We start from the raw sequence: 19,268 nt of genomic DNA, 5'->3' as shown, positions 1-19,268 counted from the left end.
ATGAGAATGGTGAAATTGAGAAGACGGAGGAAAAAATGCCAAAGATCAAAGAAATGACAAGCCACAGTGATATTCCTTATTAGTACATTCTCAAACTCATTAAAAAAAAGAAAAATCACACCTCCAGCTACTGGAGTAGCCTTGTAAGGCACGTTTAAATCCAAACTTTTTCCACGTGACTGATCCAGACCTCAGTGGTCTGCAAGGCTGCATTTTCAGCACCATTGCATGCTACGCTGTCCCATGAAAACAGGGCCGGCTCCGAGGGATATTAGAGAGCTCCTCAAAGGCCTGGGATCTGTGGATCATTTCTTCCCTACACCCCCAAACCTGTGTGCTGTGGTCGCCAGCGGACCGGCTCCTTCCTTGCCTTTACGCCACAGGGGAAAAAAAAGATAACCTTCTTCGGCGGAAGAAGGGAGCTGAGCGGGATGCGAGTTTGAAATTTTGTCCTCCACTAACCAGACTGGCCAGATAACACTCAGCTGACCACGATCCGTAGGAGGAAGAGGAGGAGGAGGAGGAACTCTCCAATTTGACTTGGCATGTCGCTGAGGCAGAGGGAGGAGGTATTTTTTTTTTTTCTTTTTCTTTCTTTTTCTTTTTTTCCCCCCAAGCACACAGCCCCCAGCTGCTGGATCGATCCCTTCCTGCGCGGTCTAGGGACGGGGCAGTGGCAAGCCGCGCTGCGCCCCGGGGCCTGGGCTCTGCACACCGGCTCGTCCCGGGGTTCGCTGTCTCCTAGGCGGGGCGCAGGGCCGCCTCCAAGCCCCGCCGCCTTTCCCCCGCCCCCGTCCCGGCTCCGGGGCGGAGGACATTCTTCCCCCAGCAGCCCAGGGCTCGCCTCACGTGACCAGCCGCCGCCGCGGCTTCCAGCGAGAGTTTAAAGGTTACGGAAGAAAATTAGCATGGGCACCGCCGTTGGCTTCCCCCCACCAAAGAAGGGCGCACCCCGCTTCTCCGCGGTCCGGACGCCCGCGCTGAGCGCGCGGATCAGAGGGTCTCTCTCTCTCTCTCCCCCTTACCCTAAGCGGCACAGACGGGGGTCCTGCGCACACACACACACACGCAGGAAGAGTCGCTTTGCAAAACATAAACACACCCATACACACAGCAGGAGAGAGGGGACCCCCCCTCCCCGGGATCTAGCCAAGACTCCCACTTGTCACCCAGTTCTCGCAGCCAGACAAGTCCAGGACAGATCCCAACAAAGGCGAGATGGTCCCCAAAGAAGGGGAATAGAGAAATAATCATGCTTACACACACACACACACACCACAGCGAGTTTTGCTGGACAGTCCCGGTGGGGGCCCCCCCACACCCCCCTCACCCCATTCCTCCACCGCGGCGGAGCAGAGCGTCACGGGACACACAGGCCGGCAACGTCGCGGAGCCAAGGGACCCGAGTTGGAGAGGGTCCCGCGTCATCTGGAACCGGGCGACCAATCCCTCCTTCCTTACACCCCCCCCAAAAAAAACCATCGCCGGCCACTTCTCCAAATCCCTCGCCCTAAAAGCCGGGTGCGGACTTGCAAGAGTCTGCAAGGCATGCATGGCCCACCGATCGCGGGGAACGGATCCCCGGAGGACCTGGGGGTCGCCGACCGCGCTGGCACCCACACCACCCTTACCACCTCCCCGGTGCCGCGGGGCGCCAAGTCGTGGCTCGCTTCTCTCCACCCCTCCCCCTCCCCCACCCCAGGTCACCACCACCGCCGTCGTCGCCCGGGACGGGTCCAGCCCCGCCGCTCACGGCCGTGTTTTTCTCCTCGGCTCGGTTCACTTTTCTTTTCCCCCCCGTATTGCTCCCCCAACCGGCAAAACTTTCTATTTTCCCAAACAGTGGCGCGCGCGCGCGCGCGCGTGCACACACACACACACACACACACACACACACACACACACACTCACACTCTGACGTCTTTTGCGCATTTCCTGCATTAGAAGGAGGGAAGACTCGCTCGCACGCCGACCGAAGGGAAAGCAGAGCGCGGGCAGAGCGGGCTGGTGGGCGGCCGAGGAGCGCGCGGCAAGCGGGAGCGGGGACGCCGGGAGCGCGGCCGGCGGGCGGGCAGGCGGGCGCCGGCGCTTTGGGGAGGTGGGGCGACGGAAAGAGTCGCAGTCCCCGGCCCGGTCGCCTCCACCACCGCCACCGCCACCGCCGCCTCGCTGTGCACCACCCCGGTGCCGGCCTGCGCCTGGAAACCCGAGCGTCGGCCCCCCCACCCCCCGGGACTCTCCAAGCCCGCGCGGATGTGAGACTCTGGGCTTCCCGGTTCCTCGCCATCTCCGGCTGGGGCGCGCGCCGCACCTACTGCTTCGCCCGGAGAGGGCAGAGGGGGGCCGCTGGGGAAAGGCTGACTGTGCGGCTCTTGGATATATATCGATATCTCTCGATCTCTATATTTTGCAAAATTTGGCTCGGAGGGAGGACCGTTTCCTCTCGACATGCATCCCTCCGGATAGACTGCACATCCTTCGGTCCTCCTCCACCACCGTCACCACCACCACCACCACCACCACCACCACCACCACCAACCCCCACGCCCTGCGCGGTCCCCGGCAGGCGCTGCGGTGGGCGAAGAAGAGAATCCGGGTTGAAATCTGTGCGGCTCTTCCCCCCCCCCCACTCCACCCCCCAGCTCTTGTCCCCGCCCCGTCCCGCCGCCCCCTCCTCCTCTCGGAGGCGAAATTTCCCGGGGATTATGTTTCGGAAAGGTAGGTAAGCGCGCCGGCTTTCGGCGCAGCTTCCGCGCACCGGGATCCGGAGGAGCCCAGCCGGCCGGCGGCTCGAGGCGGTTCCCCCCACCCCGGCGCTCCGCAGCGGAGCCCCCGGCGCGCGTCTTCTGTCGTGGAGGTGCCTTCGGTGATCGGGGTGGGGGGGAGAGACTTGCTCCAAACACAGACGTCTCCCAGCTCTCCCCCCCTCCCACCACCACCTCCTCCTCCTCCCTGTTTTCCGTTAGGAGCCCGGCGAGGAAATACATACAGTCACCAAGAATCGCCGGCGCCAGGGCGCAACGCCACAAGGTGTAGTGGGGTGAGGCGACGTGGGGGACCCTGGATTCCCCGTGGCTCTGAGCTGCCGACGTCCGTTCTTCATTGCTGCCTTCGGAGCGGGACGGAGTGACCCCGGGCCTTTTCCCACACCCCCCCTACCCCCACCCCACCCCACCCCCGGCCACCTCGCTGTCTGCCCCCGACCATGGTAGTGTTCAATGGCCTTCTTAAGATCAAAATCTGCGAGGCCGTGAGCTTGAAGCCCACAGCCTGGTCGCTGCGCCATGCGGTGGGACCCCGGCCACAGACTTTTCTTCTGGATCCCTACATCGCCCTCAACGTGGACGATTCTCGCATCGGCCAGACGGCCACCAAGCAAAAGACCAACAGCCCGGCCTGGCATGATGAGTTCGTCACCGATGTGTGCAACGGACGCAAGATCGAGCTGGCCGTCTTCCACGATGCCCCCATCGGCTACGACGACTTCGTGGCCAACTGTACCATCCAGTTCGAGGAGCTGTTGCAGAATGGGAGCCGTCACTTCGAGGACTGGGTGAGTCCTGCCTCGTTCCACGTCCTGGAGCTTGGCTTTGGGGGTACGGTGGGGGGTAGCGAGAGAGAGAGAGAGAGCGCCTGGCAGCCTGCTCGTGGGGTTCAGGCTACCGGGATGGGATTGTATGTGTGTGCGCGCATTTATGTTGGAGAGACACATTTCCCTCTGTCTCACTGGGGAGAAATATGAGATTTGAAAGAAGGGAACCGCTGCGTGCCCGGTACTGAGTGTTCACAAGCTGAAACATCCTCTGGACACAGGTGCTCAGGTTGGCCAAAGATCTGGTGCCTTCTGTCGGCGCGTGGTGCTGGTTGAGTTACTGTGTGTGGGTGGGTCCCTCTGTCCTTGGAGAGGCACGTGGAGGAACTCACACTGAAGGGTTCTTGCCTGTTCTGGCTTTGTCTAAGGTGGCCCAGTGAAGAGTGGCTTTTTTTTTTTTCTTCCCTTCGTCTCCCACAGGAAGCTTCCTAGTTTCCAAATCATGGTAGGGCGGTTAGCTTATCTGCTGACATACAAAAGAAAAAAGATGTTCTGCGCCTGGATATACACTGGAAAGTCCTAGGCACCTCCGTCGAGTTTGTTTGGTCCATTCATTCAGAATGTTGCATTAAAAAAAAAAAAAAGAAAGAAAGAAAAGAAAATGGTTGTTGATGGTCATAGTAAGACATTGCTCTGAATCTTAAGGTTATGTTGTTTCTCCATCCTCTTGATTCCCCGGGCACTGTAGGTTCAAACACTCCTTCTAAGTCTGAGATGGAGATAATTGTTAACTGATTCTATTGTCAAATATTAGGGACTTGGAAATAGGCCTTGGCTATGTACTATAAAGCAGATGCATTCAACCTTAGCATTTGGACAATCAGAGAAGCCAGTTATTTGCTGTCGTTCCCCCCCCCCCCCGGGCCTCCTTCTCTTCTCGGAGGGGAGGTGTTAAATTAAGAAAGGAATATCTATATTTCAGAATTGTTGCATATTCTCAACTACCACAAGTGTTGCTGTAGCTAAATATATTTCCAAGATGCTTTGCTCTCCAAGGAAAGAGAGATTTAAGCCTCCTCAAGAAGAGTTGTAGGGGAATCACTTTCTACTGAAAACTATACATATATAAACTCATGAATATCCTAGGGGTCAGGGGGTGCACATGAACACCTTCCACATACTATGTTACATTTTTTTTTTTCCCAAGAACGTGGGGTTTTAGAGGAAGAGACCTGATCTTTTTTTATGCTCTTGGCTGTGATACAGCCTGCTGGAAACCATGGTTACAAAGGCTTACACCAACTCAGCCCCGGGAGATCTGTGGCTTCCACTTTGGATGACACGGGAAAGCTTTATGGGCTCTGAAAGAACCTGGTGCCATGTCTCACCTCGTTTCCCCATGTTCTCCCCTCGCTTGCCCTGTGTTTCCGCTCTGCCTATGTCCTGTGATCCTCTCTCTGGTCCACGTTGCATTATTGGAGGCAGGCTGAGAGAGAACTCATTTCAGAAGCAGACTTCATCGCTAGACCCCTGCGATTTTGAGTAGAAAGGGGAAGAAAACTTTTTTTAAAAAATTTTTTAGTTTTTAATTTATAAGAGAGAGGGAGAGAATGGGCACGCCAGGGCCTTCAGCTGCTGCAAACTCCAGATGCATGCACCACCTTGTGCATCTGGCTTACGTGGGTCCTGGGGAATTGAACCTGGGTCCTTTGGCTTTGCAGGCAAACGCCTTAACCGCTAAGCCATCTCTCCAGCCCCACAAAACCTTTTTGACTGTAATGGTAAGTAGGCGCAGGGCCTTTTGCAGGGTAAGCAGAGCAGGGATGGACATACAGACAGAAAGCAGGGACGGTGAATGGTAGGTGTGTGTTTATACACAAAACAGGTGAAACAGGTGCCGGGCAGAAGGAACGCATATGAACAATTCTGGTGACACAGGACAAGGATCCAAACTCAGGGCATATAAAGGTATCCCCTCCCCCCACCTCCATTAGCACTTCTAGGAAAGTGTGTCAGGAGAAGTCCTTGGTTAATCACTGTCCTTTAAGGCTGTCATGTTCGTGCTGTGTTTGGTACTAGACCACATCTTTTCCTGCCCTGGGAAGTTTGTTCGGACAAGGGCATCGAGTCCCAGAGAAGGTTAAGTTGGGTATCCAAGGTCACGCGGCAGGCACCGGTGATTTGGAGGTTGGGCCTCCATCTATTGCCTACTTACTGTTTGCCCACTGGGAAACAGCATGCCTGGTCTTCCAGGCTGTTTATTGTCCCTGACATTTTTTTTTTATTGTCTGTGATAACGTAAAGTGCTTTCAAAAGCATTATCTCTTCTGCCCTATAGCAAGTGTGAGTTAGATATGATGGATACCAGGGAGATTCAAAGCACGAGACAGAGAGATGCACAAAGTCACAGGATGGATCAAGCGATCATAGCTGCTTTCTGAGCAGTGTGGCTCCTAGTAAGGGATGCTTAGACCACTCTCCCAGCATGGCCCCCCCCCCCCCAGGCACAGGTGACCAGTCTTTGAGATGAGACAGACTCTTAAAAGGGTTGAGTAAGACACCGGGTCCATTCCCATCTTCCAGTTGCATCCACAGCATCATTGCTTTGGGTAGAGTTTCCTGCGTTGAGGCCTTTCTGAAGAGACACTTCCATTTCTCAAGTGTTCCTGAAACCCTGGCCTGAAGTAAAGGGATGTGTGTGCAGTATATGAAACATTCACTTCTCTGTCGGTGCTATGGAAGACCTCAGCCTGTTTCGCTCTGAATTCCTATGTGTCCACTCAGATCTGCTTTTGTGTGGAAATCCCACTAAGGAAGCTTAGCCCTGTAGCTGGTCTAGAGGTTAAAAACAAACAAACAAACAAAAAACAAACAAACAAGACTACTGGTTGCTCACAAGGGGCTTAAATTTCCCTGGAAAAAGATGCTAAACAGATACCTACAGACATTTAAGTAACAATTAAATTCCAACTGAGTCGTACTCTATGTAGATCAAAAGTTCAAAAGAGTGTGCTGGGAAGGCTGGTAGAGAGTCCAGGAAGATTCCTGGAAGGAGGCATGCACCGACATAAAAGGGTAGGTAATATTCAGAGAGCTGTGTGCAAGAGGGTTAGGCCATCCCATTCCCTCCAAGAAAGGCAGAGACTGCCTGTGGTCAGGGCTGCAGAACGGATAAGCACGGCTGAATTCTCTGCGGTGAAGGCAAAGTAGGATTTCCTAACTTGAAGACTTTTATCTGAGCACTGCCTATGCTATTATCTAATATATATATACATATGTATATTTTTTAAATTGATTTTTCACTTTCCACCCAGTCTTTTCTGAAACCTCAGCATTTGTCGTGAAATCCCAGGTTTGGATTTTGTAGGTGTAATTTCCTTTGTTCACATGCAAATAAATCTGACTGTGAAATAAAACGAAAGGAAGTTCATTGTGAGTACCTTTTGACATCACTAAGAATGTGAGGCCATGCTTCGAAAGCCTGGACCAGGAGAAAGTTTACAAATCTGGTGGATTCTAGAAGATATAAGGGCCAGGATGCGCTTTTTATCTTCAGACAGAGAAGGCATTTCAGATGCAATTGGCCAAGGGGGCTTCAGTAGAGATGTTCATGACAAAGAGAAGGGAAGGTTTTGCTTGAAGCATAATGCATTAATGCATTAAACACTACTGCTTGCCCTGGGATTTCCAAGAACACGTTAATAGAAATTTTGGATAGGAGGAACGCTCCAGATAGATAGTCGATCAAGCTTGCTTACATAGAAATGTCTGAAATATCACAATTGAACTTTATATTTTCTTTTAGAAAATATTTATTGGTGGGGGGGAAGAGAGAGAATGAGCACACCAGGATGCCTAGCCACAACAAGTGAACTGCAGACGCATATGCCACCATGTGCACCTGGCTTACTGGAAACTGGGTCCTTAGACTTTGCAGGCAAATGCCTGAAGCGCTAAGCTGCCTCTCCAACCCAAACTTTGTATTTCTTAAAGCAGGACATATCAGGGTACTCTTGTCAGCGAGAAGTGTTGGGGTACATGCTTGGAGCAGAGGCTGAGTGAATGTATTCTCATGGGTGCATGAGCTAGGGAGAGGGTGTTGAGTGAGGGTGGCTTTGTAGGTGACAACAGACTGGCCCCTTTACAGTGAGAATTTTCTTATTTGTTGTCCTAATCTATAGCATGAGTTCACTTTCCTCTTTGGTTATTACACTATCTTTTTTTAAGGTTTATTTTTTAAAATTTTGTTGTTGTTATCTACTTATATTTAAGAGCGACAGACATAGAGAGAAAGAGGCAGATAGAGAGGGAGAGAGGAGAGAGAAAGAGAAAGAGAGAGAGAGAGAGAGAGAGAGAGAGAGAGAGAGAATGAGAATAGGTGTGCTAGGGCCTCCAGCTACTGCAAACAAACTCCAGATGCGTGCGCCCCCTTGTGCATCTGTCTAACGTGGGTCCTGGGGAATTGAGCCTTGAACCGGGATCCTTAGGCTTCACAGGCAAGTGCTTAACTGCTAAGCCATCTCCCCAGCCCTTTTAAAGGTTTATTTTAATGTATTTATTTAGTAGAGACAGAGAGGGAGAGAGAGAGATAGAGACTGAGTGAGAATGGGGTGCGCCAGGGCCTCTAGCCACTGCAAACAAACTCCAGACGCATGTGCCACCTTATGCCTCTGGCTTACGTGGGACCTGGAGAATAGAACCAGGGTCCTTAGGCTTTGCAGGCAAATGCCTTAACTGCTAGGCCATCTCTCCAGCCCAATTACACTATGTTGAAGACATCTTTGGTCTAGGTCACTCCCTTACTTTATTTTGTCTCATAGGACATTCATGATACAGCAGGAATGATGGAAAGCCATTTTTTTAAACTTTTTTTGTTCATTATTTATTTATTTATTTGTGAGTGACAGAGTGAGAAAGACAGAAAGAGAGAGAGAGAGAGAGAGAAAAAAAATGGGTGTGCCAGGGCCTCCAGCTACTGCAAATGAACTCCAGATGCATGCGCCCCCTTGTGCAACTGGTTAATGTGGGTCCTGGGGAATTGAACCTCAAACTGACGTCCTTAGGCTTCACAGGCAAAGGCTTAACCGCTAAGCCATCTCTCCAGCCTGGAAAGCCATTTTTTGAGAAGCAGTTCCTTTGAGCTGTCAAGGGCACACTTAGCTCTGGAGCTAGACCACTGAGCTTTGAGTATTGCCTTTCCCATTTACTTCTTTTTTTAAAATTAAAAAAAATTATTTATTAAGTTGAGAGGGAGAGAAGCAGCAGAGAGACCGAGGCAGGCAGAGAGAGAATGGGTGTGCCAGGGCCTACAGCCACCATATATGAAACCTAGGTTCCTTGCTTTTGCAGGCAAGCACTTTAACTGCTAAGCCATCTCTCCAGCCCCTATCTCTTTTTAAAAATATTTTATTTATTTGCAAGGAGAGAGAGAGAGAGAGCAAGTGAGATCGAACATGTGAATGGGCGCCCTAGAGAGAGCCTGCAGGCACTGCAAACAAACTCCAGATGCATGCACCACTTTGTGCATCTGGCTTTATGTGGGAACTGGGGACTCTAACCCGGGTTGTTTTTAGGCATTGCCGGCAAGTGCCTTAACCACCAAGCCATCTCTCCAGCCTACAGTTTACTTCTTTTGAGATCTTTAATGACCTGTTTAACCTTTATGAATTTTGGTGTTTTCCTCTGTAAAAAGCAAGTCATGGAAAAAGTACCTGCCTAATGTCATTGTAGTAGGGTGGAGTTAATACACAGCATGGCTGGATCAGCGTGTGGCCCTTGGTAACTGCTCAAAGAAAACGTTTCATCCAGTTGTCACTGTTGTACCCCTAAACATTGGAGAGGGCACAACTGACTCTGCTTTTGTTCAGCAAAAACTCTTGGGGAGGTTTGACAATGCCATTGCCAGGGCCCAGCACCTAGCTGTTCTGATTTCTGATGTCCTAGGTGAAGCCTTAGGACACGAGCTGTGTTTACACACAGGCCTTCTGTCCTGATGGGGGCCTGACCACACATTGATATATGTTGAGCAAGGGCATATATATCTGCCTCTCTTGTGTTTCATATCTCAAGACATTTTTTTCAAAGTTTTTTATTTTTAATTATTTATTTGAGAGCGACAGACAGAGAAAGAGGCAGACAGACAGACAGACAGAGAGAGAGAGAAGAGAGAGAGAGAGAGAGAATGGGCACACCAGGGTCTCTAGCCACTGCAAATGAACTCCAGATGCATGCATCACCTTGTGCATCTGGCTTACGTGGGTCCTGGGGAGTCGAGCCTCAAACCAGGGTCCTTAGGCTTCACAGGCAAGCGCTTAACCGCTAAGCCATCTCTCCAGCCGAAGACATTTTTTTTCTTTTCAGGAAATCTTAGACCTCTGAGACCCTCCAGATCATGTAAACAGAGTAAGGTGGGAGAGAAATGAGCTATAAAGGGAATGGGAATGGTCCATCCAGCACCATGTGGTGAATATCGGCTCTTTCCCTATAATACTTACCTTCTTCTAATCGAATGATGCTGCCCTTGGCATATACATGAGTTAGTTTTTGGTTTAGGGACGTCACACACAGAGTCCTGGCATTGGGAACCTTGGCGTTAAAATTCTGAGGCAGCCTCGGGACTCATGGGCAGTTAAGCATTATCTGTGCCTTCTGGTTCTCCATCCCCCGCTTTAAATCTTTGACATCTAGCTGACCTAGTGAGCTTCGTTCCCCAGCCCCTCGGAAGTCCCCTGTCACTGGAATCAATGAGTCCTCAGTATGGGATATCTTATTCCCCCAATGGTTGTGATTTGGGGCATTTGACTTAAGCCCCTAAAACTTTTTTCTTCATTTGTTATATGAGAATATGATCACTCTGACCTCCTAGGGTTGTTGTGGGAATAAAATAAGGAAGCCACGTGCAGCTCTTAGCAAAAGATCTGGCCATAATGCATTCCAGCAATTTTGCTAATATTTGAAGAGTTATATGTGTGTGCTCATGGATCTAGAATCTTAAAATGAACATATGGTCCAGTGAAAGATATATTTTTTTTTCCTCCTTGACTTCAGAATATATTTACATGAAAAGTCTTTCATTGTCTAAAAATAAAATGGATTTAGTTACATTTAACAAATTGTCTTTGAAAATAGTGGAATTGCTGGATATGAGATTGTTTGGGGAAGTCTAGAAGTTACGGCCATTGTAGACAAAGGTTTATCAAGGTATATTAGAAATTTGAAATGGACTATTTAGGAGTTATCCTTTTTTGTTCTTATCTAGTTTTATAGATTTAAATGCTTTAACTTTAAACTCCCAATTTCAAATCATACCCAACTTTTTATAATTCTAGAATTTATGTCTTCTCATCATCGCCATTTGAGTGTGTAGAGAGAAGCTAAAAATAAATATATTTGATATTTTATACCCAATCTCTTCTCCCTATCTAAGCTAGTCTTCCCTCTTCTCCCTATCTAAGCTAGCCGGCATTCAGAGTAGTTTCTATTTTCCAGTTCTCTGCCGACATCACTGTGGCCAAAGTCACTGTTAGGCCATGCCTAGAGTCTTGCAATGGTTGTCGAATTGGTTTCCCTTTGCCCTGACTTTGTCAGAAAGTCCCCCAGGGGAAATACCCAAGTCCTTTCTATAGGAAAGCCTAGTCAGGCCTCCAGCTCTTTGGCCTGAGGAGCTCTTCACCTAGTTTATCTGTGCCCAGGCACATGGGTCCACTCACCCAGCACTTGCCTCGGTCCTTACATTTTCTCTGGTATCTTTCTAGAATGTCCCTTCATATTGTCATGGCTCAAGTCGTTATTCAGTTGTTATATTCTCAGTAAGGCCTTTTCTGGTGGCCTTATTTAAAATGTCTCTCTCTTTCAGGGCAACTTTATTGTTCTATTGATTTTTTTTTTTTTTTTTTTGCTTAAAGTGTCATACTGTGTAGTTTGGGTTAGTCACAAACTCTCAGCCTTCTTGCCCCATCTTCCCAAGTGCTGGGATGACAGACTTGCGACACATTTCGCAGCTCCCCTGGATATTTTATGACTTTTATTGATTTTAAAATTTTATTAATTGTTATTTAGCATGCAAAATGATGGGTGTACTTATATTTTCATATATGATACTTTGTTCATATTCTTCTCACCTACTTCCAGCATATTTTATATGCTCCCTTCCAAGGAGCATATTTTTTCCTTTATTTATTTATTTTTGGTTTTTCGAGGTAGGGACTTGCTTTAGCCCAGGCTGACCTGGAATTCACTCTGTAGCCTCAGGGTGGCCTCGAACTCATAGCGATCTTCCTACCTCTGCCTCCTGAGTGCTGGGATTAAAGGCGTGCGCCACCGAGCCCCGTTTTCCCTTTTTTTTTCTTATCTCTGTCTCCTATATTCACATTTTCTTATTTATCTCTATTATCTATCTCTAACAGCGGAAATCCTATAAATATCTCCTTGTCCTCCCAGCCAGGGATGCATATTGCAGATTGTCGAATGAATGAATGAATGAATGAATGAATGCTGCTGGACACATGTATATTCCCCCTGCATCTACTGTGCCTAGCGGTACATGCTGGGGCCTTGGTCAAGCAGAACTTGTTGGGGCACAGCTCCTGTCACCGAGGAGCACGGAAGAGTGACATGTAGTTGAGAAGAGCAGATTAAGTGGATTCCTTAATCCCTCTTGTGCAGTTGAGAGAAGTGTGGAGCAGGAGGAAAGGCTTAGTTTATTAAAAAACAACAACAACAAAAAAAAAAACAAAACCCGGTGAGAGCCCTGTGGCTCTCCTGATGAGAGGATGGCATATGAATTCCACAAGGCAATTCACACCATGCCAAAGATTTTGCGTGAAGTTTGTACAAGTAGAAACTGTGTACCCTCTGGGTGCCCAGCTTCACCCACAAGGTGCTGTGGTGAGAGAAGCAAAAACAAAAAGAAAAACAAGGGCTGGAGAGATGGCTTGGCGGTTAAGCACTTGCCTGTGAAGCCTAAGGACCCCGGTTCAAGGCTCAACTCCCCAGGACCCACGTTAGCACAAGGGGGCGCACGCATCTGGAGTTCGTATGCAGTGGCTGGAGGCCCTGGCGCGCCCATTCTCTCTTTCTCTATCTGCCTCCTTCTCTCTCTGTCACTCTCAAATAAACAAATAAAAAAAAAGAAAAACAAAAAACACCTATTTATTCTTTTTTTTTTAAATATTTTATTTATTTATTTGAGAGCGACAGACACAGAGAGAAAGACAGATAGAGGGAGAGAGAGAATGGGTGCGCCAGGGCTTCCAGCCTCTGCAAACGAACTCCAGACGCGTGCGCCCCCTTGTGCATCTGGCTAACGTGGGACCTGGGGAACCGAGCCTCGAACCGGGGTCCTTAGGCTTCACAGGCAAGCGCTTAACCGCTAAGCCATCTCTCCAGCCCACCTATTTATTCTTATTTGCAAAGTTTAAATTCCCATCACGATGTTAAATACAAGACCTTTTGCAGCTGGCAACACCAAGAAATGAAATTTCAGATGGCGGCAGCCTGAGCGCAAGGAGCTGCTAAGGCAGAGGACAGAGCACAAGTTCTAGAGGCTTCGCACGGGCTGGAAGCCCTCAGAGCAGGCCTGCGATATTTTACATAAATAAAAGCTACGCTTGGCAAGACACATTTCTCTCCGAGTTCCTCTGCGTATATACGGGCTTGTTAAGTCATTTCAATCCATGACATGCTGACCAGCGGGGCTGCACCTGGTTGAAATTTAGTTTTTCTGACCGAAACCATGTGAAGTGGCCAAAAGTCTGTTCTGGGCTGTGGGAACCCGGAGGACAGGAATGCACAAGGTGGTGCATTGTGTCTGGGATTTGTTTGCAGTGGCTGGAGGCCCTGATGCACCCATTCTCCCTTTCTCCCTGCCTCCTTCTCACTCTCTTAAATAAATAAAAAAATTAAATTTTTTTTAAAATGGGTCGTAGCTGGTTCAAAGCTTGTGAGTTATCACCATTGTTCACAGTCAGTTATAGCTTAAACTCCTTATTCTACACTCCCCCACCTCCTGCTCACTAAGTGCATTTGAGTAGTCCCTTCTTTGTATATCGTTGAGTTGTTGAGCCATCAAGGATATTCTAAAGGCAAACTAGTCAGCAAGCATGTCTACAATGTCTACAATGCAAGGCCTGTGACTCTTTCCTCACTTTGGTACCCATGGTTATCTTAAGCCTGTAGGTGGCTGAGAGGCTTGTCCATCCACAGTGTTTGCCAGATTGTCTGTCTTTCTTTCTTTCTTTCTTTCTTTCTTTCTTTCTTTCTTTCTTTCTTTCTTTCTTTCTTTCTTCCTTCCTTCCTTCCTTCCTTCCTTTCTTTCTTTCTTTCTTTCTTTCTTTTTTTTTTTATAAGGTAGGGTTTCACTTTAGCCCAGACTGGCCTGGAATTCACTATGGGGTCTCAGGGTGGCCTCGAACTCACGGCCATCCTCCTACCTCTGTCTCCTGAGTGCTGGGACTAAAGGCGTGCCCCACCACGCCCAGCCAGATTGCCTTTCAAGGAGAAGGAGCCACGTGATGTTTTCAACCCTGTGTTCAAACAGGGTCAGATGTGCCTTTCTGAGGTGGAGACGTGAAACTGGTCCATAGTAAAGGGAGTTGTTCGCCTCAGCATAGCCCAGACAGTTCCCAGACATGTTTCATCATAGATGCTCTTATATTTGTGAACCATTAGGAAGTAGTGCTTGATGGATGGATGTATTTTGAAAAAAAAATCATAATTAGATAAAAGGAGAAATGAACTTTGCTCAAATGAGCCACTTGGGAAATCAAGATTAACACCCTTCTGTGAAATAGTGAATCTGAAGAGCTGTGGGAATTCAAGGAGGAGGGGAGCAATGTGGGCTCTTCCAGTTGGCAGAGGCTTTATGGGAAGGTTTTAAAGGTAGGACTTGAAGAAAATAGGTTCTAAACAGACAGAGAAGCAAGCTCCTCTCACGTAGAAGAAGAGTACAGAAAAAAGGATGGAAGCGTGGTTTTTCAGCATGTTGAATTATGAAGACAGTCAGGATGAAAGTAGAAATGGAATCTAAAAACAATCAATTCATTAAGACATGAAAACCCAGAGGTGGGAGTGTAGCTCAGATGACTGAGTTGCTTGGCAAGAATGCACAAAACCTTCGGTTCAATCCTCAGTACTACATCGACCAGAAGTATTGGGCTACGCCTGTAATCCCAGCATTTAGGAGGTGGAGGCAGGAGGATCAGAAATTCAAGGTCCTCCTCTTCTACATACTGAGTTTGAGGCCAAGCTTGGCTTCATGAGACCTTGTTTATTTATTTATTTAAAGCAACATAAACATAAAAACAAAAGAAACCAAAAACGAACTATAAAACACAGAAGACAAAAACCAAGTTACCCAAAGAGTTGAGTAATAGATAGAATGGGAATTCTTCCATGACTCTAGCCATCCATCTAGCCAGACTACCGTTTAGCAAATACATACTAAATACCTTCTGTGATTTAGAAACTTTTCTTGGGGCAAAGGGTTAAATAAACTCACTCATTATGTATTGAACTCTTTTTTTTCTTTAAGAGAGAGAGAGAGAGGAAAAAAAAAAAATCAGTGACAGAGAATTGGTATGCCAGGTCCTCAGCCACTGAAATCAAAGTCCAGACACTTGCACCACCTAGTGGGCACGTGCAAACTTGCAATTGCCTCAGCTTTGTACGTCTGGCTTACATGGGATCTGGAGAGCCAAACATGGGTCCTTAGGCTTCACAGGCAAGCGCCTTCACCGCCAAGCCGTCTCTCCAGCCCTGTATTGAACTTTTAATTATGAAGAAGACTAACCTTGAAGATTGACCTTAATTTTCCTTGTTACACCTCTTTTGTTTATTTCTCCATAGGCCTGATTAGGGTAGAAACTAACTAACTTCATGACAGTGAAAAATGGTTGGTTCTGATTCACTCTAAAAATGTGATACAGGCTTTAAAGTCAGGCAGCCCTGGGTTTTTGGTACTAGAGATTGAACCCAGGGTCTCAATGCATGCCAGGCAAACTACAAGTGAGCTACGTCCTAAGGCCTGATCCTGGATTTGATCCTGGATCCTAGTTTTCTGAATTTTGTCTGTATGAAACTAAGCCAGTTATATGACCTAGATGAATCAGTATCTTCAACTGGGAACTGGGAATAACAGCTGTCTTCCAGAGTTATCCTACCGCTCAATGAAGCATGGAAGACCTGGTGTGTCTAGCAAGTTCCTAAGAAATAAGAAACTAGTCATGGTTGGTAGTTATCAACGATCTGTGCTCACTAGATATGGGTAAATTTGTGCCTCTGTCTCAAGATTTTATTAGGAATAGCCAGTTGAGTTACCAGATAAGCTTTTTCTCATTTCTCATTCCCTCCGTCACTGAAGTGAGCTCATGACAGGAACTGGGCTTGCTCAGTTGCAAGCAAATTCATGAGGGTCAGTTCTGCGTTGGCCCTTTTTTAATAGCCCCTGGCATGGGAGAGGAGGGGAATGTAGTGTTCTTGTCCCCAGATGGCTTCTGTCCAGTAGGCTAGCCATACCTCATGCATTTCTCCTGAAAATTTTTTTTTTTCTCTTTTGGTTTTTTAAGGTAGGGTCGCAGTCTAGCTCAGGCTGACCTGGAATTCACTAGGTAGTCCCAGGGTGGCTACGCACTCATGGTGATCCTCCTACCTTAGCTTCCCAAATGCTGGGATTAATGGCATGCATCACCATACCTGGCTTGTCTGGAATTAAAAAAAAAAATATATATATGTATATATATATATATATATATATATATATATGTACATATGTATGTATATATATTTATTTATTTGCAAGGGGCGAGAGAACACACACAGGAGAAAGAGAGAAAGGGAGAATGGGCACAGTAGGGGGGTCTAGCCACTGTAAACCAGTTCCAGATGCATACCACTTTGTTCACGTGGCTTTACGTGGGTACTGGGGAATCGAACCCAGGTCATTAGGCATTACAGGCAAGCACCTTAACCACTCAGCAATCTCTCCAGCCTAGCTTTATGAAATTTTGAAAAACCGAGACGGTGTTGTATTTTGTCCTACATTACCTGTATTCCCTACTGGGCCTAGTGTGGTAACTGAGGTTTGACGATTGTTTCTGGCGGTCTGTTCCGCTGTGGTCCTACGTGTTTGTCCCATTTCTCAGGCCGGAAGTACCTGACTTCACTTGTTTTTGTTTTTGTTTTTTTCCTACTATGAATCTCTTACATAAACTCAACCTGTAGCTCAGTGCACAGTGAGTATTCTGTGATTATGGTCTAAATTAGGCAATACACAAAAGTATTGCATTTGGAGAACAACACTTTTTTTTTTAATTTATTTATTTGAGAGTGACAGACACAGAGAGAAAGACAGATAGAGGGAGAGAGAGAGAATGGGCACGCCAGGGCTTCCAGCCTCTGCAAACGAACTCCAGACGCGTGCGCCCCCTTGTGCATCTGGCTAACGTGGGACCTGGGGAAGCGAGCCTCGAACCAGGGTCCTTAGGCTTCACAGGCAAGCGCTTAACCGCTAAGCCATCTCTCCAGCCCAACACTTTGTTTTTGACCAGTGTTGGAACTGCTAAGATGTAACAAGAGTGGAGCTTAGGTGTGATGCAAGCTTGTAATCCCAACACTTTGAGAGGCTGAAGCAGGAACTAGCTCTGGTTCCCAAGAGACTTCCTTTGGCTCCCCTGAGACAGCCGTCCTGTTTCTCTTCCAGATGCCCCGAGCCCAGATGAAATGTTGGATGTCCCACTAAACTTGAACATCAGACAAATAATGAATAACTTTTGTTGTAACTGTACAGGTCTTGCATGGGACATACTAAGCAAGTATCTCTTCCTTATCTGGGAATAATTCAAACTAGCTGAGGCTCTCTCTCTCTCTCTCTTCCCTCCTCTCTCTCCCTATCTATCACTCTCAAATAAATAAATAAAAGTAAACAAAAAAAATTTTTTTAACAAAAGGGCTGGAGAGATGGCTTAGCGGGTAAGCTGTCGCCTGTGAGGCCTAAGGACCCCGGTTCGAGGCTCGATTCCCCAGCACCCACGTTAGCCAGATGCACAAGGGGGTTCACGCATCTGGAGTTTGTTTGCACTGACTGGAGGCCCTGGCGTGTCCATTCTCTCTCTCGCTCTCTCCCCTTCTCTCTCTCCCTATCTATCGCTCTCAAATAAATACATAAACAAACAACATTCAAATTAGCTGAGGACCTCTGCCTTTATTGGTTAAAACGGGTACCTGGGTCTGTGTTCCCTTTAGTCCTGATAATGAAACATGACCGTGACAAGGGATGGGGCTGCTTGTCATCTTGTCCCTCTGGGGGCAGAGGAAGGAATTTGGGCTTTTTATTAAAAGTAATTCCAGCATTAGCCTAAAGCACAGGGCATGTTTTCTTTGACCTGGGACTATTTCCTTGGTCCCCCCCCCCCCCCCCCCCGCAGAATCACAACAGTCACTTTAGTCTTGAGGTGGCAGGTCTGGTTCTCCAGTAGGCTCATCGTCTTTCATGGGAACCTGCACCTCTTCTTCTACTGGTGTGACACTCAGGACTGTGCACCCAGAAGGTCGGTTCACAGTCTCTGGTCGTGGCACTTAGATTCTAGAAAAGAACATCTCGTTTGAGCTCCTGGTGCCCCAGGACTAAGCCACAGGGCAGCTTTGGGGTTACTTTTTGTTTCAATCTGGTTCCCAGGACCCTAGGGGGTTTGTGTGAGAGCTTCACAGGACCGTGGCAGCAAGCCACTTGCCCGTGTTCAGAACCAGGGGTTGGCGTGCCCCCAGCCCCAGCAGCTGGCAGAATGCAGCCCACCCAGGGCTCCTTCATGGTCTATGACAAGATACTCCTCCCAAAGGCCGAGCGTGGTGGTGCACGCCTTTAATCCCAGCACTCGGGAGGCAGAGGTAGGAGGATTGCCATGAGTTTGAGGGGTACCCTGAGACTCCTTGGTGAATTCCAGGTCAGCCTGGGCTAGACTGAGACCCTACCTCGAAAAACCAAAAAAAAAAAAAAAAAAAAAAGATACTTCTCCCACGAGGCTAGGCCTCCCATGTCCAGCTGCCTGCCCGCCTGCTTGCTTGCCTGCCTGCCTGCCTGCTTTCTTTCTTTCTTTCTTTCTTTCTTTCTTTCTTTCTTTCTTTCTTTCTTTCTTTCTTTCTTTCTTTCTTTCTTCCTTTTGTTCTTTCTTTCTTTCTTTCCTTCCTTCCCTCTTTCTTTCTTTTTCTTGTTCTTTCTCTCTGTCTTTCCTTTTTTTCTTTTTTCTTTCTTTCATTATTTATTTATTGTTATTTTAAAGAGAGGGAGAGAGAGAGAATTGGCACACCAGGGCCTCAGCCACTGCAATCAAAGTCCACATGCTTTTGCCACCAAGTGGGCAGGTGCGACCTCACGCTTGCCTCACCTTTGCGCATCTGGTTTACATGGGATCTGGAGAGTTGAACACAGGTCCTGAGCCTTCGCAGGCAAGTGCCTTAACCACTAAGCCATCTCTCCATCCCCTCTTCTTAAGATATTTTTATTCATTTCTTTACAAGCAGAGAGAGAGTCACAGAGAGAGAGAAAGAGAGAAAAGGTGCACCAGGGCCTCTGACTGCTGCAGATGAACTCCCGACACATGAGCCACTTTGTACATCTGGCTTTATGTGGGTACTAGGGAATTGAACCCAGGTCATTAGGCTTTGCAAGCAAGTGCCCTAACCTCTGAGCCATCTCTTCAGCAGCTGCTTTCTTGACATCCTTTGTGCTCTGTTCCTCATACAC

At 47.9% G+C, this 19,268-nt stretch overlaps 2 protein-coding genes across 2 annotated transcripts in view; both read left to right on the top strand.

The window, feature by feature from the left end:
• Positions 1–1,548: 1,548 nt before the first annotated feature.
• LOC123455764 (formin-like protein 8) lies at positions 1,549–3,130 on the top strand. The gene is made up of 4 exons (XM_045137282.1): positions 1,549–1,641; positions 1,703–1,754; positions 1,945–2,718; positions 2,967–3,130. Exons 1-4 carry the CDS (start codon positions 1,549–1,551, stop codon positions 3,128–3,130), a joined length of 1,083 nt encoding a protein of 360 aa, XP_044993217.1.
• Positions 3,131–3,159: 29 nt separating this feature from the next.
• Positions 3,160–19,268, top strand: part of Prkce (protein kinase C epsilon) — a 607,312-nt gene continuing 591,203 nt past the window's right edge. Inside the window, exon 1 of the mRNA XM_045137520.1 lies at positions 3,160–3,553. Coding sequence (XP_044993455.1) covers positions 3,206–3,553 — 348 coding nt within the window. The 5' untranslated portion in view covers positions 3,160–3,205. The remainder of the gene's footprint in view (positions 3,554–19,268) is intronic.

This window comes from Jaculus jaculus, chromosome 18 (genome assembly GCF_020740685.1).
Source record: "Jaculus jaculus isolate mJacJac1 chromosome 18, mJacJac1.mat.Y.cur, whole genome shotgun sequence".
Taxonomy (NCBI): Eukaryota; Metazoa; Chordata; class Mammalia; order Rodentia; family Dipodidae; genus Jaculus; species Jaculus jaculus.
This window is presented reverse-complemented; position numbering and strand designations above follow the sequence as displayed.